This window comes from Telopea speciosissima, chromosome 4 (genome assembly GCF_018873765.1).
Source record: "Telopea speciosissima isolate NSW1024214 ecotype Mountain lineage chromosome 4, Tspe_v1, whole genome shotgun sequence".
NCBI lineage: Eukaryota > Viridiplantae > Streptophyta > Magnoliopsida > Proteales > Proteaceae > Telopea > Telopea speciosissima.
Genome location: NC_057919.1, coordinates 70949899 through 70976070, shown reverse-complemented (window position 1 = coordinate 70976070; position 26172 = coordinate 70949899). Strand labels below are relative to the sequence as shown.

General features: G+C 36.9%; 1 protein-coding gene and 1 long non-coding RNA gene across 3 annotated transcripts; both read left to right on the top strand.

Annotated features, from left to right (window-relative positions):
• The first annotated feature begins 5325 nt into the window (after positions 1-5325).
• On the top strand, positions 5326-5655 carry LOC122659624. The gene has a single exon (XM_043854720.1). It carries the CDS (start codon positions 5326-5328, stop codon positions 5653-5655), a length of 330 nt encoding a protein of 109 aa, XP_043710655.1.
• Positions 5656-12524: 6869 nt separating this feature from the next.
• LOC122659834 lies at positions 12525-25210 on the top strand. 2 transcript variants are annotated; one of them, XR_006332560.1, is made up of 3 exons: positions 12525-12535; positions 24818-24930; positions 25057-25210. It is a non-coding gene; the product is annotated as an uncharacterized LOC122659834 (long non-coding RNA). The 2 variants fall into 2 exon arrangements; XR_006332561.1 differs by lacking the exon at positions 12525-12535 and adding an exon at positions 13055-13066 and having other exon boundaries at positions 24825-24930.
• The last annotated feature ends 962 nt before the right edge of the window (positions 25211-26172 follow it).

Genomic DNA, 26172 nt, shown 5'->3' with positions numbered 1-26172 from the left:
AGAGGGTAGAATCGTCAATTAGTTGGATTATATGAAGGTCTGTGAGGATATTATCGTTATTAAGATTATATTAGGATGATGACATCATCATTTAATTGTTCTCTTCTAACGGTAAAGGTTTGTTTATAAGAATCTTTCAAAATACAGAAGAGGTTTATGAAATACATGAAATTTCAGAAAAGTTTCTCTATAATTTTTTATTTTAAAATAAAACTAAAGATTTCATATCCGAATAAATAAATAAATAAATTAAAATTGAAAGTCTGTTTTTCTTATGGATCATACCAAATGTGAAACCTGCCTCGGAGGATAATTAAATAAATTAGATCCGATCCTTTGCCATGTTGTGGATTAGGGCTTAATTAACTCGAACACACATGCAATTATGCTGATGATCATTGATTAACGACGATATGATTCAATATATGCCTGTATGCCTATGAAGAACCCATGCTCTACTAGTCCATATCAATACGGACCTAATAACAATACTGGACTTTCTTTCTCAGATTCTCCTACTCTTAATTAAAATAAGTAGCAATGTAACTTAAATTATGTGATTAAGGAAAGAAATTAATTAAATTAAGAACTTAACTAAAGTTAACTAAAGCGGTGAGGGAGAAAAATATCTTCCTTGTTTAATCTGCAGGGACTACAAAGTGGACATGCCAATCTCTGAGTCTTATTTGGTTAAATTTTATAAAAGATAATATGAAAGGTAGACAAGTTGCAGGCTTTATTGCTCGGAAAGAAGGAGAGGAGATTTCTTCGAAATTCTAACACTCAAAGTCTCAAACCATCCAAAAAAGAAGTTCGCTAAGGCAAGAGTCCACTACTGACATTTTTTCTTTGGGTTTCCATTAACTTTCTCTTTCTTTACAAGGAGAATAGTCTAAAAACTTAAAGGTGACTAATTAAACAATGGATTTCACAATAATAATCACTCCAATTAACATATATAATCATGTTTGGGTGTTTCAAAATATTATTAATAGTTAACGATTTAGGCGGTTTAGTTAGGCTTAATTAATTATATGGTTCCATTGTTTAATGTGCTATGATTTATGAAACTAGGGGACTTAATAGGGTTTACTATAACTAAATATAGTGAAAGTAGTAGTCATGTGGAGCATCTAATTAAGCATATAATTTTTTTAAGAATAATACTATGAGTGGGAGCATATGCGTATATGACACTAATTAATTACTATTTTAGTTGTTGCTTCCTTAAGCTAAACAAAAACTAATTAACATATATCCCAGAGCGATAGTGATGATCGAGATGGAGCTTTTCTTTGATAAATTAAAGAGAAAGAAGAAAACGTATTACGTACCCCATTAATATTGATTGGTGAAGAAGGTATATAGTAGAGTCCAGCTGGCATGGCCAATAGCTACAAACTATATTAATTGGACCTCCAGATTCGAGTCCAAAATTTAGAAATATATTCCGTGGGCCTGGATACGATAGATCATATGTGATTGATTACGTAACAAAAAGCAAAGCACGCAACGCCTTACTTAGGAAGTTAAGCCATGCGTGCAATACAAAAAAAGAGGAGAGGACTTCCAAAAACTGATTTTATATCCGTAGCTACCGCTAGCTAGCTACCGCATTTATAATAATTAAGTTTCACCTAACCCAAGATTAGAACGACCATTTGTTGCATGTGTGTTGACCTGTGGTCCCTTAATTACCTTTTTAGTAGAGCATTATACTAATTAAAGGACGATTATCAAGCAAGATCTTGAAGGATTCGGATTCGGCTCGTGGTAGTTGGAAGATGTTAAATTCAATTTTGACATTAAAAACGGTGAGATTAAACCAAAACCAAACAACCCACCAGTTTCACTTGGTTCACTATCATAAACCCAACCCACAAAATTTAGTTTAACCCTGAATCCCCTACTTGATTTGGTTCTTCTTCTTCTTCTTCTTCCTCCTCTTCTCATGTTGCTGGTTTCGTTCTAGGAGAGCTCTTGCAATCACGTCTTTTTAGGGAGATGAGTTACCGCGAAGAAGACTTTTTGCCAATAGATAAAACTAGGAAGGATAAAGTAAAGAATGATTATGTTCACCGGAGACCTTCGGATGCTTTAGTACAAGGGAGTGATTTGATTCAGATTGAAAGAACTAAAAGAGTCTGAGGTAGACCTAAAATGTTCTTAGGAGAAGGGTGAGGAAAGACATGCATAGCTTAGGGCTTGTTTCAAATATGACCTCGAATAAAGCTGATTGGAGGGCAAAGATCTATATGATACTGCCTAGGTTCTATGGCTCATATACATGTACATTAAATGACTAATATGTCGTCATACACATACTAATTACTAGATGAGCAAAAGAACATTGCTTGGTCGATCATATAGCCGTTGCACCAACGATGGGACTAATGAGAGCACGTGCAAAGGCATATATATGGATGAGATTTTTTTTTTTCTCACAACAGGGGAGGAGGTTCTTAAGTACTTTCACACGTTCATGTGTCTTTGTGCAGGAGCTACAGGACCATACAACGCCCTTTTTTGCTTACTTAATTTGAGATCAAAAGATAAATAGAACTAGGGATGTCAAAATCAGACCGTTGCGATAGGCCTGAACAAACTTGCCTAATTAAGATCAAAACCGAGCCGATGATTAATTAAACGATAGATCAGTTGCTTCAGGACTGATTAAGCGATTTCGTTTAAACCTATTAAAGCCAACAAATTAATTAGGAAAAAAAAAAAAAAAAAAAGGACCGTTGAGGATCATTTACTGCCTGAACGCCTTGCCCGAGTGGGGGTAAGGTGGTCATTTACCATCTTGCTGTGTCTTGGCAGTAAGGTCTTGCCGGGCAGTTCGACAATAGAGAATCGAAATTGAAAAAAAAAAAAAAAAAAAAAAAGGACCGTTGGCTGATCAGTCAAACCCATTGAAGGATCATTGTGATAGGAAAAACAAAATGAATAAATGGACAAACACGAATATTCATGAACGTGTTTTTATTTTATTTTATTAACGTGTTGAAACTGTGAAACCAACCTCAATCCCTTACTATACGCAACTCCTAACCTCCGTAGAAATAATTAACAATTTGTTCAAAAAATGCTAAATAAGATGGCATCAACAACTTTTTTGTTTTAGTTTCCTAACCCTGCGGATTAACCTTAATACCTTTTTCTTTTCCTTTTTCCCTTTGAGTGGTGGGGTTATTCACCATCATTTTATTTTTAGACCTCCTTTCTTTTTTAATTAATTAGTAAATAGAGTTTAAATGTCACTATACCTAAGCAAGCATTTAAGCTTCTGATCCAGTTTAGGATGTTTCTTATTTGGCATCGATTTTAGAGTCATGTAGTTTTATGTCTATTCTAAGAGATGGAAATAGTTTGACTAATTCTCTTGTCAAGAAGGATCCGGTCCTTGACGTGTCGGACTGTTTGATCTATTTCTATTTCATGGCTAATTGAAGTATGTACTTCGAAATCAATGTGTGGTACATATTTTTATAGTAAAGCTCTGTTTATCCCCTCCCCCCCCTAAATAAATAAAAAAACAGTGATGGAAGAACTTATACCCAAATATTGGTTAAATTTCATTGAAAAACTGAATAGAGAAAGTATCAAAATTAAAATCATATCATTTTTAATTTTTGTATTCATTTGCTTGTAGTGATAATTTTTGGAAACATTGATAAAACTTTAAAGCACTTTTCATACTCATTATGGATTATAAATTTACCCGGTAAAAATTATAATTCATAAAAACTATCATGTTAGACAACGACTTGAATTAACCAATTCTGTCATTCTAATCCGATTTCTAAAACCTTTCTCTACACACTAAATTTGTCCATATATACAAGATAAATCATATTAAATTACTAAGTAATGAATATTGAACTCTAAGAATTGGGAGGCTTTGGGAGTCCAAGGAAAGAGAACGTATAAAGAGACCACTTCTCTCTGTAGCTTCATTGCATGGCATATTTGCCGGGTTCGTAATGATTATGTTTTCAAAAGGCAATCATGGTCTCTTGAGAATGTTATTATTCAAGCCCAACAGATCTCACTGAATTCCAGGAAGCGTGCACTCCACATCAAAGTGCCACGATAGATGACACTCCACTACAAGATTCATCATGGGAGACTCCTGCAAGAGGCTATTCAAGTTGGGGGTCTTGGATTCATTTTTAGGGACAACTATAGCAGACCTTTGCATGCAACGTCTAAACCGACTATGTTTACAACTATTATCATTGGTGAAGCATTGGCAATTCAGATGGGGATCCTTCAAGTTATTAAAGATAGTTTGGACCAAAGCTATTGAAGATAGTTTGGACCATTTGATTGCTGAATTTGACAACAAATTACTGATTTCAGTTCTCAACAGCGATCGCATCGATCAAAAAATTTCTATCTTCTCAATCGTGCAGGATATCACGTGTTTAGCCTCAAGTTTGGAATCTTATACTTTTGTTTTCATTCCAAGGAAGAAAAACATCTTGACTGACTGGTCTTTGACGTGTAGGACTGATGGGCCAACTTCGACTCCATGACTTTTAGAAGTTTGTAACTCAGAATCCATCCATATGTACCACACATCCTTTTCTTTACAACTTTATTTACAAGAAGAGACAAAAAAAGACTATTATAGACTCTGAGAATTCTTTGTGATTCATCTTTGGGAGTGGATTAGTAATTTAATATTCTTTTCTCATTATTTTCTAAACTTTGTTCTCTCATTGTGTGTGTGTGTGTGGGGATGGTGGGGGTGTTTCCTTGCTCTTGTTAGGTGGTTTCTTGGATATTTAATTAGCCTGTATACAGTATTGAGAAAGGGAGAAAGCAGGGAGAGAATCAGAGAAGGAAAGGGAAGGGAAGAAAGAAGGGAAAGGTTAGTTGTTGGAGAAGGGAGCATAACATGGTTTTTGTGGGGTCAAATTGAAAAGGAATGGAGCATAAGACTTGTGCCTTTTCCATATATAGTTTTACCAGAAAAAGGAGTTGATGGTAGCTTTGGGGGGTGTCTTACTATGTAATTTCAATAAATAAAGCTAGACAATCCAAGTCCATAGGAACCGTGTGTTGTGTTGTACCTCCTTAGATTACCCACCGTGAGATCAAGCAGTAGGGTTTCTCGCTCCTCCTCTTAGTTTTAGTATAAATTGGCGGAGAGAGCTCTTGGTTAACATCGGAAGCAAGCAGAGTCGAGCCAACCCATACAAGACTAGAGTAGTACTACCACCACCACAACCACTGACTGACCGTGTGTGTGCCCTCGTGAATCTGGTGTAATCTGCTGAGTGAGTTAATATCCAGATACATAATTAGTCGGGAAAAATGAGTGGGAAGAACAGGCGTGGATGGGGTAGTAACGGAAGCAGGGAGATGAGGAAGTCATCATCATCTTCCTTCTTCTCCTTGGTAAAGATATTGTTCAACAAGCCCAGCAGCAGGGGAAGGAAGTCAGGCGACGGGGAGCAGCTGCAGGATACTTGGGACGAGACGGTGGATCTGCGAAGGGTACGACCCAGCGACGAAGACAAGCCCAGATGGGTTGCTGATCCTCGCATTGACAAGAAGGCCACCGACTTCATCGCTAAGTTCTATGAAACCCGTGTCTCCGACTCCGACCATCAAACTTTTGCGGTAGAAAATACACAAACCTAATTAATTAATTACCCTCAGCAGTGAGCCTTTTGGAGATTTAATTTCTCTAATTTATCTTTTATCTAAATTCAACCATCCACAATCACCCCAACTTCCGCCTCCCACCCAATTTCTAATTTTTTTTTTTTTTTTTTTTTCTTGGTTTCAGATTTCCATTTCATCAGAAATGTGATTGCAGTTAAAAGTAGAGAGGTCCATGACCGCCCATTAGGCGGCCTAGTGTAGTCTAGTTTAGTCTGTGATTTTTACTGTAATATAGATTCTACAACATGTGTTAATGTTATTGTTAGAATATCGTTTCAGATTGTCTTTCCTTCGATCTTGAAGCCTGTATACATTAACTATTCTTTCTCAAATCTTTGTAAAAAACAGAGTACGCTTTTATACTTCAAAAGAGCTGAGCTACCTCAATGTTCTCTCTCTCTCTCTCTCTACGCTGAACTCTGAAGATGCATGCATATCTCAATCAACAAAGAAAGAAACACATGAACACACACCATTAATTACTCACTCGGTAGTTGGACTTTGGATCACTACTCAGAGTGATCGAGTGCAGAGTACTTTGGGTGGGTGTTTTGGTTGCTTTTGATCGAGTTTGAAAGCCATTGTTCTTCCTCGCCAAACTAGATGCTTCTGAGAAAGTATATAAGATATATTTTATTAAGCATGTAAACTCCTCGATCATGGCCAAAATTGGGGAAATTTCGTTTTCACACGCTTGTTCTAATAAGCTTATCGGAATTATTCATCATCTTTTAGGCATGAAGACATTATTGTATTGTATTGTATTAGATGTACGTACGTACACCTTATGGATTAGCCAAAATCCTCAAATTTTTGGACTCAAAATCAATTAAATACCCTACCTTGTATGTTCATGTTTTCTTATATATTTTAATCACCATTTCTTTACTTTGATTCACTACCTTTTCCATAGTCATTGGATTTTCAAAGTTTTGTTTTGTGACTAGCCAAATCCCATTCATATCACAAAACCAAAAAAAAAAAAATTTAAAAAAAGTAAAAATCAAACTCTGTCTAAAGTTAAAACATTGACAAGTAAGCAAAGGAACAAGGGATGTACGTACTAGTCCCTATAATCTTTGCCCAACCCAGTCTGCTCCATGATAGATATTTTGGGCGGTTTAGTTGAAATAATCCGTTAAGAAACATAATGCCTTTTTTTCCTTGGTTTTTGTTAAAAAAATTTTCCTGCAATCAATTGGGTCTTGCAGTCAAGTTCCCTTCTGCCTTGGAAAAATTATCTCCTATAATTTTCTATTCGGTGTAGTTCCCCCCCCCCCCCCTTGTTGCTTGAAATAAAAGGGATGGACCCTACCTGAGTAGAATATTTGGACAAAGGTAGAATGATCATTGCACACCCTCTTACTACATGCATTGGGGAGATGCGATCCAAATTTTTATCCGTTGTTGTAACTGGAGTGTTGCTGTGCGCATCGTGCGATGCAGCAACAACCATGTGTGCATAACGGACCTCACTATGCACACATGACTGCTGCTGCACTGCATAATGCGCACAACAACGCTCCAATAAGTTACAGCAACGGATAAAGGTCCATTCGACCGAACCAAAAACGGGAGGGGACAAAAATCTAATCGAGGATCAATTTCCATCCGACCCAACGAAACTTTGCATGCACGCCCCCATGGAAGGCTAGAAGCTGTCTACATGAGTGTCCTTCAGTTTAATTTGGGAATTATGGAATGTGATTCTCTGATGCTCTGCCAGGCCCTGCCAAAGTAACAGTTGGTAAAGGTATTTGTTGGCCCATAAAACAAGGTAACTTCATTAGTGGCCCATAACGAAAGGAGTACCACTAATTTATGGGAACCATATGTCTTTTCCACGAATCAGTACTTGTTAGTAAAACTGATGAGATGACCCATCATTCTCCGGCTGAAAGGCTGAAGAAAAAGAAGAAGAAGGGAGAACGTAGAATAATTGTTGAGACATGCGGTGTTTGTCTTTCCTTTCATAGACATGACATAGCCCTGTAAAATTATCGCCCCCAATACGGGGGGCGGTCAAGTTTTCACTGTGTACACATGGGTGGTATCCAGTCGCACGATAATGCCCCCAGTACTAGAGGCGATAAAGATCCCATAGCCCCTCCCCTTAAGATCCTAATGTCCTAAACAAATTAACTTTTAAATAATGCTTAATAATGGTGTACTACCCCTCCTACCATTTTTGTTTGTGAAATACCTTTTTATTAGTTTTGCCTTTTCCTTTTTAGTCTCGCCTTTATTGGGTTTGTGATTATGCACGCTGGACTTCACTTCCACAACCGAAAAGAAAGAGAAAGAGAAAGAGAAAATAGTACTAAATTAAGAAGGATCTTTGTCTTTGGGGGGTTTGGTCAAATATCGTATCCTGGGTGTTGTTCTTCAGCCCAGTTGGTATTTAATATCAATATATATATGGCGGCTAGGACATGGACCAGCCTTCCTATTCTTGGCCCAGAAATTTTATTTTTCTTTTTAAACTGAGAATTAACCAACGTCTGATCTGGAATAACCTAATTTATAATGATGTGGCATTGCCCGAGTGGGAGTAAGGTGATCATTGCGTGCGCAGCTTAATTTGCGCCGCACAGATCACTACGGACAGTATACCGTAGAAGATTTGGATCCTAAAAAATAATATAAATAATAGCCACGTGATAAAATTACTTGACTACTGGGGTATAATACAGCTGGACTCAATGTTGATCCCTTTAATTTATTTTTTGGGGGTAATCAAGTTGAAGTCATTGTAACGAATATTGAATGAAAATGAATGAATCTCCATCTGAGGAAGGGAGTAATTTTATTTTATTTATTTATAAAGGATGAGAATGGAGAAGCTGTAGGGTGAAGCAACCATTACCAACCATCGACTGAAGGCCTAGGCCTTGTCTTGTCTTCAAACATCTTCCAGTGAACGGTAGAAATTAAGAGATTATTCAAAAAGATACCACCACCAAACATGTACGCAAACTATGGATGTGACTTTTGGAATTCCCTTCCCTTAACCCTTCTTCAATTCTCTTCCCTTCACCAGTAAGCGTTCTTAGAATCTTACCCAAAAAAACTAAAAACCCTTCTAATCATATTTTGGTGGTGTTGTATCATATAGGGGATTACTTCTTTCTTTCCTTTTTATAATTTGAGTGTTCCTTTCTTTTTCTTCTTATATGTATCAATCGTGTCTGGGTAGGTTAAGGGTGAATCGTACTAATTAAAAAGTTGATATTTCTGTTGCGGGCAAGGCATGCATCATCAGTGAAGGGAGTACTTGATTGAGAGTACGTGCTCTCGCTCATCATCCATGGCATCATATCGAGATCTTCTCCTTCACGGTTTCAATAATATGCCCCTCCTCTGCTCTAAGTAGAGGAATCTGTAATGCTCATGCTCTCCAACTCATATAATTAATTGGCTACACACCCCCTCCATAGGAAAAGGAAACCACACGTACTGCACCCTCCTCACCCGTGGAAAAAAACATATTGCGGGCAGCCAAGGAAATGGAATAATAATTCACTTCTCCTTTGGGTTCATAAATACCCGGCCTATTTTAGTATTTTTCAAAGTACCCTTTAAGATCCCATTTCCTTGACTGCCACAGGGGTAGCAAGCATGAACATCTGTCCGAGCAGGGGTAAGGCGATCTTTACGTGCATCATATCATTGTATGTAGGATGCACATGGAAGTAGGGACAAACGGAAGTAGAGGATGTCGAGTCCTAATTAAAATCCAAAAAGCGGCTGCTTCGACCATTTCTTTCTTCTTCTTCTTCTTTTTTATTTTTTTATTTTTTTTATTGGGTTGTTGTAAATGAAGAAGATTCAATGTCGATGAAAGACAAGAAGCTCCCCAATACCCTAAAACCCAAATATGCGAGTGATTCTATTTTAGTTGTTGGGGGGGGGGGGGGTGGAATCTAGCTTGTTTCATCTTTTCAAATTCCCCTCCATCCCTCTCCTCCCTCTCTTTCCAATGTGGGCCGGGTTCCTCCTTTAATTAAAACGGTCATTCCTCATACAGTACTTTCACTCTCAGCTGCAAGTGTCAGCCTAAAAAGCTATCAGAGTCAGTGCAAGTTACATACAGTATTCCCTATTTTCCTTACACATCCTGTGGGCATACGGATGGAGTAGGACCATGGATCTGAATAATTACAAGAAAGATCTCCTCTCCTTTCCACAAGTCCCCTTTGGTCGGGTTTGAGAGATAATTATTTTGGATGGTTCTTCTCTATCATGCATGTCCATTTGCATAGCCTTCACAAAGGACTGATCTGATGGTATTAATAATAAGCCCCACTAGTATACCTATTTCTAACTTTCCACTCCACTATATGTCATATAATGGTGGGGTCTTCGATCTGCTTTTTGTTCATTCATTGATCGTTATATTTCTACCTCTCAGTATAAACACAAACTGCGCGCTGGATATATTCTGATTCAGAAGAAGAAGAAGAAGAAGAAGATATCTGATTTGAGTGATCATTTCCCGATACAGAAGTACACTCATTCAATTGATACAACTTCCCGCATCAACGAATGTCTTTAGTTTCACCCATCTACGGCTCATCAGGTCCATCGAGCCATTGCACCACTTAGTGCTCATCATTCACTATACATGCCAAGTGGTTACATCTCTTCGGTTTCAACAACTCCTATTGGTAGTGATTGCTTTCAAGTGGTTACACCACCTTATATTATGATTCACAGTGACCATCAATCACTTGGTAATCGAGCTACATTATTGGTTTCGGAACAGTTGGGCAACATTCAAACTTATCTAGAACCGTTACGGGAGTTGTCAACAAGTAATGATGCTACAACTATAGCAGTTTTAGCTCCCAAAAACGCAACGGCAATTCAATCTTCGACGAGAACACCGATCCGTCAATTTCAGTGACTCTTATATTATTCAGGATACTACCTACTCATTTGGCATCCTATTTAGAATCATGTACTTTTATGTTTATTTAAAAAGAGGAAAACAGTTTAACTAACTCCCTTACCAAAATGGTCCGATCTTTTTTATGGAGCCAAATAAAATAACAAGTAATGATAAACATTGAGAAGAGCCAGATAAGGAGTTGTTTGTCCGAACGATACTTAATCAGAAAAAAAAATGCAAAGCTGTTACAGAGATGGTGATGAGAGAAACTCAGTTCTCAAACCCAGCAGGCCCCCGCAGCCCAAATATGCTTAGTCCAATCACATGAAAGATAAACATGCCATGTGGTCATAGTACAAGAACCACAAAAAAGACAGAAAGGGTCCATCGGACTCCATTTCAAGATGAGAGCCTTGATTGGGATTCCTGCATGTAAAACACCCCAATTTTTTTTTTTAATAAATTTGGATGTAAAGGGATTTTCCAAAAAAGAGCGCCATCATACAGAAATAAGAGAGAAAATTGGGCCCTTGGAAGTAGAGATCAGAAATTTAGCAGCTCGTTGGGTAGTGATTCGACCATCTGTAGATAAGATACATGACCATCTTTTAGTATCATTTAATAAATGCATATTAGCAATAGAGGAAGCATAAATTAATAGGGGTTAAACAAGAATAAAGCGAGTAGATGTTCCAATTATTATTGTCAATAAAAAGAACTTACCAAATCCAAAGGACTAAGATAATCCAAAGAAAAATGGAAAGCAACCACTTGGAATATTTGGGATATATCTACGGATCATGAAGCAAGAAAGTAAAATTATCCTTATTAATCGATCTGAAGACCATCTTTTTCAAAGTAGGAAGGGTGGAAGCAATACTATTTCAAGGCCAAGAATCTTTTTTCCTCATGTTCAAAGGGTCAAAAATAGATCTCCTAGGAAAATATCTAGCCTTAAGAACCTTCGTCTAAAGTGACTCCGGGTCAGAAATAAGTCTCCACCCTAGCTTGAGGAGGGATCAGGACCGTTTACGTACGGCCTGCCTGCCCGTAGCAGCCATAGCAGTGCCCTAATGAGGCACGGTGCAATGATCGTCTTACCCCTGCTCGAGTGCCTTGCCCGAGCAGGGGTAAGGCGGTCATTGGGCCGCGACTCATTAGGACGCTGCTATGGCTGCCATGGACAGCAGGCTGTAGACGATCTGAATTCCTTGAGGAGCGCATTATTATGTATTTCAGCCTTTCTAAAACCCAATTTACCTTTATCGATAGGTTTGCAAGTGTTGTCTCAGGCAATTAAACAAACCTTTTTCTTACCCCCCCTAGCCATAAGATCCATTCCAAAAGTAAAGACAAATAGAGTCAATGGAATTACAAATTTTAATGGGGGAATTTGAAACAGGTCATGAGGTAAACAGGAACAGGAACAGATGCAAGGGCCGATTGAATCAACAGTATCCTACTTGCATAAAATAAAGAGTCAGATTTCCAAGAAGAGAGTTGGAGAGCCATTCTTTTTAAAACCGATTCCATGTCCCTACATTTTAACCCACTGTGGGACAGAGTGGTTCCCAAGTAAAAGGAATCCAATTGGATTCAGAATACCAATTAAGGAGCAAAGGCTTTTTCTCTGGGGACAGGACACGTCCGTAATAAAGAATATGCCACGTACTCTTCTGGAAATTGATCTCTTGTCCAGATATATCATTTGGGCACGGGGAAGGGGTGCAATTGGAAAATAGAAACTCCTCCTTACAAGAAGTGCCTTGCATGCAGTGTTTGGATTACTTATTTTAACCTTTTAAGAAGCCACATAAGGAATGAAGAAGAAGAAGAAGAAAGAGTTGGTTCTGGACAACCAACAAGATTCCTAGCTTGCTTAAATGGCCAGCGGACCGAGTCGGAGACATATTCGAAAAATCCCTATAAACAGTGGTTTCACTGTGTGGGGTGGAGACAGGAGAGGTGAGGATCGGAGGACAAACAAGTTGATCAGGACGGATCATCCGCTGATCAGAGAGAAGAGTCCGTATATATATGCAATGCATCTTTGATTGATTCTTGAATGAATTTTACTGTCTCTCTCTCTCTCTCTCTCTCTCTCTCAATCTCCTCCACTGATTAATCTTCATTTGTTGAATTCCAAGTTAAAGTTGTTCACCAACACCACCAAACACCAAAAAAGACATCAACCTACGAATTAAAATACTAAATCTTTGAGTATTTGTTGTATGTGTGATCAGAATAATAAAGAGAATAGATAGATAGAGGGAATCCAGTGGAGTAGAGTCCAGTCAAAACTCAAGGTCTCCCTCGATCTCATAGTCTTCTCATAGCATAATAAGCACAACCATCCGTTATTATCTCTAGTGGTAACGTGCATGCATGCATGGTACTGATACCTAAATCCACTACTCCACCCCAACATTGCGTATATATACGTATATATGCCTTTTTCTTTCTTTTTTGTTTCTCTAATTAAAGGTGAGAAGAGAAGTTAATTAATTAATAAGAGGGTCGTCGCATATATATGCACCTGATCATGTAGTGGAGTGCGTCTTCCAATTTGGCTACATTATCTACTACTACGTAATTCCGCAAAACTAACGTCACAATTTTATTTTTTTTTATGAAAAACATTACTTCATCGATCATATGATGTATCTATATATATATACTAGTAAAGTTACACGTGCATTTTTGTTCAACGAAAAAATGGAATGTAGGGTTTTATAGATTGTTCAACAAAAAAATGGAATTATTTTTAAAAAGATAAGTTTGGTTATCTTATAGTAGATATATATGACAATAAAACTAAATTGTTTTTTAAATGTCCACGTAACTACCATCTAAACAAATTCATAATGATCAAATCACATTCTAGTATTATTTCTTAGGAAAGAAATTTATTTAATTGAAACTATCAATATATAGTGTTTCAAATATCTTCTTTTTTGATATTTTTCTTTGTCCTTGTCTCTCTTGGTAACTCTCTCTATCTCTCTTCCACGATATTCCTCACCCTCTTTTTCTCTAGATATACATCTCAGCGTCTCTATCTCTCTCTATCCTCCCTCTCACGATCTCTCTCTCTCTCCCTTTCCCTCTCTCATACTCTTTTGTGTCTCCCTCTCTCTTGGTTTTAATTTTTTTTAACACTAATTTATCCAGTCAAGAATTCTGATAAGAACAAAGATTTCATAGTATAACTCAAAAAAAATAAAAAATAAAATAAAATATACAGAAAATTTTAAGACAATGTTGCAATTCGAATGGATATTAGAGTTTATATTAAATCCACAATTTACATTAAAAAAAGGGGAATAAAAACTTGGAGGATACCTTACACTTTCAGTAACTGAATTCGAAAGCCCAAAAAACTTGGAATGCAAGAATTTTGAAGAAACAATTACCAGATATATAAAACTCCAAAAGGAAGATGTTTCTATATAACTTGTTTCTATTTTTGTTTTTGAAAGAATGGAAAAGTCTACCGAAGGGTATTTTTTTGGGAGAGAATGAGGGAGTGGATAACAGAGTCATTTGTATTTTTCTTTTAAGAATGGAAAAGTCTTAGGAAATGAAGATTGGTACAGAGCATGGCAATGTATATACACGGGTTTTTATGTTTTTTTTTTGTTGGAAGGATGGGAAAATCTTTTTTTTTTGTTAACTTATTAAATAATTTAAATATACTTACCTATAAACAAGGGAAAAAGTCTTTTATTTTCTCAATTTATGAACCCTATTTTTTTGGGAGAGCGAGATGTACGTACATAGACTGAAGGGTATTTTTTTGGGAGAGAATGAGGGAGTGGATAACAGAGTCGTTTGTATTTGTTTTTTTTAGAATGGAAAAGTCTTAGGAAATGAAGATTGGTACAGAGCATGGCCATGTATATACATGGATTTCTATGTTTTTTTTTTTTGGAAGGATGGGAAAATCTTTTTTTTTTTTTTTAACTTATTAAATAATTTAAATATACTTACCTAAAAACAAGGAAAAAGTCTATTATTTTCTCAATTAATGAACCCTATTTTTTTGGGAGAAAGCATGGCAATTTAAATATACCCGTTTCTATTTTTTTTTATAATTTAAATATACTTACTTAAAAACAAGGAAAAAGTCTTTTATTTTTTTTACAATTTAAATATACTTACCTTTTTTTTTTTTTTTTGGGTAAATAATATACTTACCTAAAAACAAAGGAAAAGTCTTCTATTTTCTCAATTTATGAACCCTATTTTTTTGGGAGAAAGCATGGCAATTTAAATATACGCGTTTCTATTTTTTTTTTTATAATTTAAATATACTTACTTAAAAACAAGGGAAAAGTCTTTTATTTATTTTTATAATTTAAATATACTTACCTAAAAACAAGGGAAAAGTCTTTTATTTATTTTTATAATTTAAATATACTTACCTAAAAACAAGGGAAAAGTCTTTTATTTTCTCAATTTATGAATCCTATTTTTTGGGAGTCCTTTCTTTCTTCTTCTTCTTCTTTTTTTTTTTTTTTTTAATTTTTTTAAAGAATGGGAAACAAGGGAAAAGTCTTTTATTTTCTCAATTTATGAACCTGTTTTTTTGGGAGCCATTTCTTTCTTTTTATGTTATTTTTATTTTAAGAATGGAAAAATCTTAAGAAATGAAGATAAGATGGGTACAAAGCATGGCAATTTACCCTTATTTTTTTGGGAGTCGTTTCTTTATATATATTTTTTAAATAATTTAAATATACTTACCTAAAAACAAGGGAAATTTTAATGTAAACTACTCAATGTACATACACACGTTTCTATGTTTTTTTTTTTTTTTTTTTTTTGGAAGGGACAATTATTTTGGGTTTATTAATATTGTTGAAGGGTATTTTTAATATGAAAAGATTTACCATGACTTTTGAGTTCCTACTTTTATAATATAATATGATGGTATGATATATATATATACTCTATAGACTATAGACTGGAGAAAAATATCGGAATTGAATTGCTGATTTCAGTCCATCTGTTCTTCTAGTGGCCCTTTACGACTTATGTACTCCATGCCTACTACGCTAACAACCCTTATTTGTATCTTTATTTATTTATTTTTAAAATGTAATATTTTTTCTGCAATTTGAGATTAGATTAAAAGCCTTAATTGTATCATTCAAATTCCATTTATATATTGAGCGTATTGACTAATTCAAAGTATGTTCAGTTGGGTGTTCTGCTTAATTTCTACTAGTTAATACCTTTCAGGCTTTCACCAAATCAATTAAAAACCAAACGAGGAGTACTCCGCGGATCCTTCACATGATGTGAATCATATCACCTTTTATATAGTAAATTTTGCATATATAACGTCTTATTGTATTAAATATGCGACAAAGAAATACTACCTGGTTGCGTGTGGTATGCAGTTCTTGTGCCCAGACATATACATGATTGTATGAAATGACCATCACATCCTCATAAAAAGATTTTAACCTCTTTGAAGGAATAGTGAGTATGGTGCCACAAACACAAACATAACTGGAAATCACAGCGCCGCCAATTGAAGGGCTCTGCTGCCATGAGTTGGATTTCAAAGAGCAAGTAGGAACTCAGCAATTGAATTAATCAAAGAGCCATATGACAGATCGATTTTGGGGAAAGATATAAAAGACCTATTAAAAAAACCAAAAAGCCCCGATGGTGGAGCAGGAATTGGCGATGCCTTGGTTCACACCACTGCAAAAACTCTTGATCTCCACGATTCCATTTTTTTTTATTCCCTTGTTCACAAGTACAACAATCACCATTATCAATGAATTTCTTGTTAAACAGTGATGGCCAATGAGAGGGGGGATGAATCAGTGGATTCTAAAAATCTTTTCCCTCAACAGTTCGATCATGATCTTTCATTCTTACAATGTGTGGAGTCATGGTATCCAATGAAATAGAATCTCCCAAGCAGTGTATCATACGTTGGTAGAGCATCTAATCACGGACCACAGGGGTGTACGGATTTAGATTAAATCTGACCTTGAATTTCAAATTTTAAAACTTGAACTATTTCTGTTCTTGTGATCAGAATCTTTTATGGGATCCATCGTCTTCGTGATACACTCAATGAAGCAGTTTTACTATGAAGCGACAGTGTACCATTTCTTCTACACCCGACCATCCATACTCTTGTGGAGGAATCTTTCCCACGGTGTAGCTCATGCCTCTAGAGCCCTTAATGTCAGCCACCATAATGGAATCACCCAACGTGTCTTCTTCTCAGTTGCCCGAATTTTGATCCCATATATGACTTCTGTACAACTCCTTTGGTACAACCAACCAAACAGAATGCCTAGAACAGAATATAGACCATAACTATCAGTCCACATATCCAAAATCAATCCAATCTTCCAGAATTCTCTCCAGAATTGCAAAAACCTCTCTCATTTAGTTTCTTTTTTGCACGACCATACAAAAACTACAATACCTCCTTTACCCGACATCAAAACAACATGAAACCAAATGCACCAGAACACTGACTCGAAGAACTACAATTCTTCAAATTTTATCTCCTTCCAGAAATTCCACCTGGACTTCCGAAAACGCCCTCAAAAAGGTTGCCTTTACATAAACATAGAAAATCACAATTCCCAAGGCATAAGATCTTCACCCAATGCTGTCGAAGGCTGTTAGACACTGTATAAACTTGCAATGGAGTGTTTCATGCTACCACATAGGCCCGGATGCTCTAGCATCACTGTCAACATGCCACATCACTGTAAAATGATCAAAATGCCCCTGTGAACTGTATCAACACTCCATAGACCTCTATGATTGACATAATCACCAAAATACCTCTGGATGCTCACTGTCACATGTCTAGGACATTTGTACTCTGTAAAATTATAAAATACCCCTACATTGTTGTTCATGCTTGTAAATGACAGAATTGCCCCTGGATGACTCCCAATCACTGTGGGACTTCTGTGTACACTTTCAAACCCTTGTAATGAGGTCACAGCCACTATAAACAATGTAAGAACTACTAGGGTTTTTGGGAATGATGTCCAGTCACTACCTGAAGTCTGCCAACTCATCCAGAATGCTATTTGTACTGTCTTGATCACATACACTGCCTTGGTTTACCACTGTGCACTACCTCTATCACTATACTGCATCAAGATGTATTGTGTTGACAATAACAACAACACATGTACTATGTTGACAACCAATAAATAAACACTGCCATCTGCATTGTGTGTTCAACATTTCTCGTCACCATACCTATCGCCACCCACTGCATAATGATCAATCCTATCCGTCACTTACCTCAAACGAGACTCAAGAGAGACGAATTATTGCAATGGTTTTTGTTTTTCCTTAACCACAACCTGAATTGTTGGCAATGGATTTTTTTTATATATTTCTTTTAATTTTTTTAGTTTTCTTTCCTAACCAAACAATAAGAAAGAAAAGGTTTTTTTCACTTTTCTTTTCTTGGCATCTCAACACAGTCTAACGATTTTTACTTCTTTGTTGTTTCCGTTAACTCATAAGACAGGTGTCACGTCAGGAGATTAAGGGGGGACGGTAATCAGGTCCGCACATGGGAACCTGATGTCAGTGATGTGGAATCCACAATTTGGCTTGGGACTAGTGTGATCAACCTTATCCAGTTCCACTAATCTAATTTTCTATATTGGGTCAAACGGGCCACATTGGCCCATTTAATATAATCATGAAGAACAGATGGGGGGATGCAATATACATATCGTAACACCATCTAAATATTTTAGAGATCAGACTCGATTGATTGAATAAAATATGTTAGGTCTTAGTGGAAAATAATCCTCTCCAATTCCTTAAAGTGTAGCAGTGTGGCAGTGCTAGGTAGAGATGTCGATACCTGGCAACTGCTGAATCCAATGGTCCATAGCAATGAACTCGAACCATTGGATGCGGCAGCTGCCAGGTGTCGCATCTCCACCTAGCACTGTCGCACTACCATACTTTAGGAATTGGAGAGAAATAAAGTCCAGTCTTAGAACCTTTTTCCTTGTCATTCGAAACCAATTTGGCCAAAAATATAAACTTCTGGATTGTGTCAATTAGTGTATGATTTTCTAGCTCAAAATTACCACATAAGTCGGAATGAATTCAACAATGGTGAACAACCGTTAGTTCGATTGGTTCGAGGTTTGCCGGTTGAAGTGCTTGCCCCCCCTTCAGGTCATGGATTCGACTCTCCTGGTCACATTTATGTCATTAAAAAAGGCATCATTTCCCCCTTCCCTTTCCACCCTTTGTAGTTTAGCCTTCCCTTTGTAGTTGTAGTTGCCCTATGGACTACCCCTGTCAAACTCCAGATATGCCTACATCTGTACGTTTGGCCTAGCGACCTCTTACAATTAGAGGTGGGAGTAATAACATCTCTAGAAAAGTATATGTTTCCTCCACCCATGGCGGAGGTAAACTTTCACCAAGAAGAAAACTTATTTGAACGGTTGGGCTTTGATATGTTTACCAAAGCAGCCAGCTCATCTTCATTGTGCCATGTGGAATATGATGTGGACATGTTTATCGTTGGATAGATAGTACATGGTATGACTTAGGCACTTGTCAAATTTAATACCTAATTATCATTGGATCGGTGGAAAGGATCATTTCACGTGCCTCTGTATCTAAGTGTAAGGGTAGCAGCACACCGCATAGGCCCAAGTAACGTTCTTTTTTAAAAAAAATAAAATAATAAAATATACTTCTGTGAGAGGACCTAGGAAACTCCTTATGGTGAGAGACACTTTTCCCTTTGTTCATAAATTCGGCAATCTTTTTATCCACATGTAAAGTTGGAATTGAACTTAAATTTTATGAAAAAATAAGAAATGGTAGAACCTACGTACACATTTGAGGTTTAGATCAGTTCCCACACAGAAGATATAAAAATGGGTGGTGCTATCCAACATGGCTATTCTGGTGCGTCCCGGTAATTACTATGAAATACATTAATAATGAAATATGGAAAGTTAGACAATAGAAATATGTCAATAAACAAGCAGTACGGGCAGGCAATTCGACATATATATATATATATATATGCTGTACCAAACCAAGTCCCTAGAGTGGAGGAGAGACTGGGACTGGGACTTTGGAACTCAATTCTCGCTTTTCGTTCCTGTTAATCCCATCTCTCGATTGCATTGCATTGCATTGCCCGAGAGAGAGAGAGAGAGAGAGGGAGGAAGGAAACAAAAAAAAGAACATTAATTAGCATTAGCAAGGCTTTAGCGATGACGCAATGACCGCGAGACTATGACCATATGAATTGAACCAACAAAACTGGAGTTCATAACTGCGAGCAGAGATTGGTCGGTGCACATGTGAAAACCGTCCCACCAATCAATCAAACATCTGGGGTCTTCCTATTTATCATCTTTTTGTTTTCTTCTCCTCGATCTAAGTCCTCTTTCTTATATGATTAATTAGTAAGTAATATTTAGGTTAAGGCTCTCGAAATGCAAACCCGACTTCATTAATATGTCCTTCAATTACTCCTTGGAATGAAGGTTTCTGGGCTTGTAAAAAATTTACAGTAAACAACTCTCTCTCTCTCTCTCTCTCTCACAGGCAATATTACTTGGACACCCCTTGTACTATGGTCTAATTATTTAATTTGTCTAACGTTTGAAACAATTATTTGAACACCCCTTACAATTTATCATTTCTTTCAAGTAGCCTTATCTGTTAGTCAGTCATCGTTACCGTAGATTAAATATTTTATAAATGCCCAAACTACCCTTAAGGTGTAGTGAAGTGACATATTTGCCCGCTTCACTTTTTTCTTCTTCTTCTTCTTCTTCTTCTTCTTCTTCTTCTTCTCCCTCCTGCAACCCAAAAAGAAAAAAACAAAAAAAAAAAACCAGTAGCCATGGCTGCTGTTTCAAAAACCATTAGAGAGTCCTCGCTTTCTCCCTCCCCTCCTCCACTCTATCTCCCCCACTCCCTGTAGCACCCCCTCCCCCCCACCTATTGTGCTCCCTCCCTGCTATGAGCACCCTGGCCGGAAAGCCCACTCACACCCCCTACTGCTCTGCATCGTGAACCCTCATACCTCTGCCTCTTACACCTGTGCCCCTCAATTTCTGCCTCCCCTCCCCCAATTCAAAACAGAAATCTAATGAGACACCGAAATCAAAATCTTCAAATCTACCAGAGCTGTAAATCAGTCCTCCCTGTTTCGTACTCTCTCCTCTCCTCTTCTTTCTAAAGCTCTAGTTAGATCACAGACTCAACACGAAACGTGTCTTACATTCTACCTAAATGTGTCTTTGCAAATCCAATTTTGTCGCTTCAAATGTTTGTTCTCTTGCCACTGAAATCTTTTGACCTTCACAAAACGACCTTCGTTTTAGGCACCAAATTGTATCTCTTTGTTCTCTTTCTCTTCCATGTACTCTGTGTCTTTGAGAGGATTAATCGCCTTTGCCGCCACTGCAACTGTCGGACTTAGATTTTAAACTTTGATAACCCCGTAAATAAAATGACCACAGTACAGAGGATGTCCAAGTAATTTTATCTATATGATAAGATACGAAGATCATATAGGAACTTATTAAAGAGACACTTTTCCCCAATTTCCGGTCTGTTCCCATGTTGTTCTCAATCATAATTCACAGTCCAACGCGCGCTTTGGCCTTTGAGATCTAATTAGGGTAATGCCTTTTAATTTGAAGAGTGAAACACTTGAATTAGGGTAAACCCTCCATTAGGCAGTAGCCTATTAGCCTATATTAGATGTCGGATTTACTAGTTTGTGGGTTCTATCGACGAGGGCTGACTTTGACATTGACATTGACATTGACATTGACATTAGATTTAAAATCCTAGTTCGTTACTCAAAAACTATGCTGGGTTTAATTTAATGACCGCCAATTTTCCTTAAACCAAGGTCAACCCTTCACCGGGATTGAGATCTTCTCCCGCGAGAGATGATGTCCAGCGCACATCGTCCGGCTGGGAGACCTCAATTCATGTGTCATTGCATTGGGATGTGTGTCGGGTGTGGATCGAAGCCCCCCAGTTGCACGATGTGCGCTGGACACCGTCCTGTGCACAAGTGCGTTGGAGAGGATCTCGATCCCTTTCACCGTGGGTGAAGGGAAAAAAAAAAAAAAAAAAAAATTGTCTTTAAGATAGTAATTAATTGACCCTTTATGGTTAAGATTTTAAGAACGTTAAAGGAACATTACCAATTTCTTAACTTGTCTTCTCTTGCACTAAATCTAAATCTAATCCTGCAGAAACCAAAGCATGTGGAAGAGAGAAGACACTTAAGATGATTTGTTTTGTTTAATTGAAATTTTATTTTTTTAAAAGCCATGTTTGGCTCCATGAGCTACATGCATATTAAATGTCAACATTTCATTGATTCTTCACTTCAGATCAAGGTTCTAAAACTCGGGTTTCAATTAGGTTTCGATCAGTTATAAATTGAGTTCGTTTCGATTTCGACCATATCTCCATTGAAACCTGGGACTTTCTCGAAATTAACTCGAACCTTGGTTTCAATGCACAAAAGTTATTTTTTTACCCTCATTCTTGTTGTGCTGCTTATTTTTGACATTTTAAACCCAATCCATACATTAGTTTCACATAGAGAACACAAAAAATATTACTTGTAGTTTTGATCCAAGTTTGATATTGTATATTGTTCTTAGACATGGTATCGAATAAGATTTGACCAGAACATAACTCCTTCAATATAAATGAGATTTAAGCAATCTTGGATTTGTTAGAAAACTTTGTTTTTATAGTTTTTCAACAAGTCTAAGATTGCTTAAATCTGATATATATTGAAAGAGTTATGTATCGGTCAAACTTAATTTGATGTGCGCGAATGTTGTCAAAATCGCTCTGAATGAAAATATTTTTTTGGACATCAAGACAAATGAATATTTTACTGCACTTTTGATTTTTAGCAATGTTTACCATATTAAGATTTATTGAATTTTTAGATTTGAGAAAACCTCAGCATTAGAAAATTGAAAATTGCACATACCATCGAAAATCTAATTTTTGTTCTTGAACTGGGGGGTTGACTTTTTTTTCTTTTGGAATTTAATTTTTTAATTATTTTTATTGGATTCAAATAGGGGGTATTTGCTAATTTATGAATAATAACTTAAGTAAATGAAATACAAAAACATTTACTTAAATGATATTACACATAACTAAGTGTCAGTCCTGGTTTTTGGTAGTTTCTGACATAAATACCTGTCTGTCCTAGTTTCGAGCTAAGTTTCCCCCAGTTTTGATGGGTATAAGTGTCGTAACCACCAAAATATGGTCGAAACCATCGAAACTCGGTCAAATCCAGGGATTTTATAAAATCCCCCTTCAACTCGTCTCGAAAACCTACGAAATCAAGTTAACTCGATCGTTTCGACAGGTTTGATCGAGTTTTTCTTCCATGCTTTAGATCTAGTCATTAACGGCTTATTTTGTTTAATTGTTTTCTCATAACTTGGTTTTTAATTTTCTTATAGAAATCACCAACTTAATTATTTCTTAATCATAAACTAACCACTGTTACATCTGACATAAGGTGTACAGTGATGGGAAAACATATCAAATAATTCAAGGAACCTCCCATAAATATATATAGAATTAAAGATTAATAATTAATGTGAACTGTTCCAAGTTGGGGACTATTTCTTATTTATGGAGGTCACATGTCACACATGCTTTGGGAATCACCATTATTAATAATGGTCATTAATTTGATCCATGGATCCTGTCTAACTCTAAAATTAATTGTCTACTCGATCTTGTCTTCAAATCTCTCCCTATTAGATGTTCATACTGCATCCTCATCATAATCCTAATTCCTAATCTAATCAAATGGATGGTGAATTATTAATATTATTTTTTTGAATAGATTATATAGAATTTACATTAAAGAGGGAAAAAATTAAATCCTTTGATAAATACAACGTCTTTCATCATTTTGGTTTTTGAACAAGAATAGCCTACTTTGACGAGAAATTATTTCTCAAATAATTTTTTTTCCTAGGCGGGCGCAAAGCAATATAATCCATTGGCTGGTTTAGCACACTCCAAACATTATGAAATATCAAAACCAAAGGCATTACCCAAATATGAAATAACACTTCAAAACCCCTTTTCCTTGTGACAATATCAATCCTCTATAAATCGCTAGAATATCCATGATAAAAAGTGGAATCTTTGCTTTGTAGGTTTTGAATTGATTCAATTATCAAGTACTTGACAATTCTGAATTTTCTCTTCTTTGTATTTCAGTTCAAGGCGATTGTTCTCTGCCTGAGAATGCAGTCTGCACCAGACACATGAGACGATCATTTTGACCATTCGATGGATGAGAACATTTGGACTTTATTTCACATCCAAAATTGAGGATCGTTATCACGTCACGTACTTGACGCGATCAAGTGTGCATCGTGTGGTTAGGCACCGCCCATGTGTGTACGGTGGGATTCATTGTACGTACATGGACGATGCCCAACCACACGATATGCACTTAACCACGTCAAGTACTTGACGTGATAATCTTCCCAAAATTGATGGGTCATGGGTGAAGATGGGGAAAGCTTAGACTTTATTTAATAAATTTGTTCTTTATTTGGTTTTTAAAATAGTAAGTGTATATGTTACGTCAAGAACGTTGAGAGTTTTCTACCCAAAAAACAAAAACAGGAACGTTGAGAGTAGAAAGGGGGCAATACTTCCACCCAAACAATTAAAAAAAGCAAGAAGGCCAATACTCGGTAAGGGCCCGAGGGGGTGTTTGAGTTTCTCTTTTCCTTCTATTTTTTGGTCTTAGGATTTTCTTATTGAAACTCCTCAAAGTGTCAAATAATTTATTTCTTTCTAATTAAAATAAAAATAAATAAAGAAAAGATGGGTGTGAAATGGAAACCCTAAAAGCTCAACTCACGGATCTTGCCTCCTGCCACACCTGACACCATCCCTCAGCAGACTCTTTACCCCTTTCTCAATGTAGTAGATTTTTATATATATAAATATAATATAAATACGCATGTATATGAAGCGGTCATGAGTCATGACCACATTCATTCGGCTATCTTACTTTGTTGGATATTAATGGTGTAGAAAAGAAAGGAAAGGAAAGGACGGGTTTCAATATATCGTTCAAACAGAGTCGAAGTTGGTGACTTTTTGCTGTAAATTCGAAGAAGAAGAAGAAGAAAGAGGTTATAATCAAGTTGGAAGCTAGAGATCGGAGGGAAGAAATTAATTAATGGCGTCTTGGGTTCGCACTATCACATCCCCATTCAGAAAAGCTTGCACCTTCTTCAACAACAATGGCAGAGATAAGAAGTCCAAACCAGGTATGTATATATATATATATATAATCATGATCGATCATATCATCTTTCTTTAAAAACCAAATCTGATCAATTGGTCATAAAAGCATTAAATCGATCTGGGTTTGATTGGATGATCTGGAATTGCAGGGCATGGGCATGGGCATGGGCATGATAACCGGGTCATGGATTTGCAAGGTGAAGTGATGGCATGTACTTACGAGGATGTTCAGGTGATGTGGTCCATCCTCGACAACTCCAAGCAGCCCAGAGTCTGCAAAGTGGTTTCTTGATCTTCTTTATCATCATCATCATCATCGACTTAACTTAATTGATCATTTGAATGCATCGAGAGAGAGCTATATTTGGATGATTCGGTTTGTAGATAACTTTAGATTACATTAGATTAGATTATAGTTAGTGTGTGGGAGTGACCTTGTTAGGGTGTTAGTTTTGGTAATTTGAGCCAAATCATCCCAACTCCCCCCTCCCCCTCCCCCCCTCCCCCCAACCCCAAAAGGAAAAAGAAAAAGAAAAAAAAAAAAAAAAAAAAAAGAAAAAAAAAAAGAAGAAAAACAAAACCCGAATGAAATGGAGAAAAAATATTTGAGGATAAGAAGTATTAGAAGATGAAAGGCAAGATTGATAGGAAGGATTGGCTTTAATTTCTCATTTTTTGTGATCACGATCTCGTGCCTGTACTGTGCAGTTTCAAGATGTTTCCATATATAGGAATCCCCATGGTTTATGTTGGATCATGGTGAGATTTTAATGATATTTTAGAGTTGATGATCTCTCTCTCTCTATAATGAATTGAAGTTGTGTATATCTACTTCAAATGAACAAATCTTGCGCAATATATGTAGTTGGATTAGGAAGAGGACCCGAGGGAGTATTACTCCCCAAAGAGAAACAGTTTAGATTCAGAAAAAGTAGGTGGCTTCAATTTGCTATTTCATTAAGGATCCAGATCCTATGTTGCGTGTTCCCCGTAGCGGCCTGAGTGGTGCAAACTGAGCGGTGCGTGCAAAGTCCGCCTTATCTATGCCCAAACGCCTTGCCCAAACGGGGGTATGGCGGTCATTGTGTGCGCAGCTCAGTCTACGCCGCACAGGCCGCAACGTGCAGTTGCGTCGTAGAGAATCTGAGTTGTTTCATTAATGGATCCTGATTGTCTAAGGCACTACGGGCAGAGCAGCTCACAAACAGGGGCCCCTGCAATGACCGCCTTACCCCTGCCTGAGCACCTTGCCCGAGTAAGGGTAA

Bases quoted from the DNA above. Each gene is read 5' to 3' on its own strand.
- LOC122659624 (XM_043854720.1), top strand. From the start codon at position 5,326: ATGAGTGGGAAGAACAGGCGTGGATGGGGTAGTAACGGAAGCAGGGAG.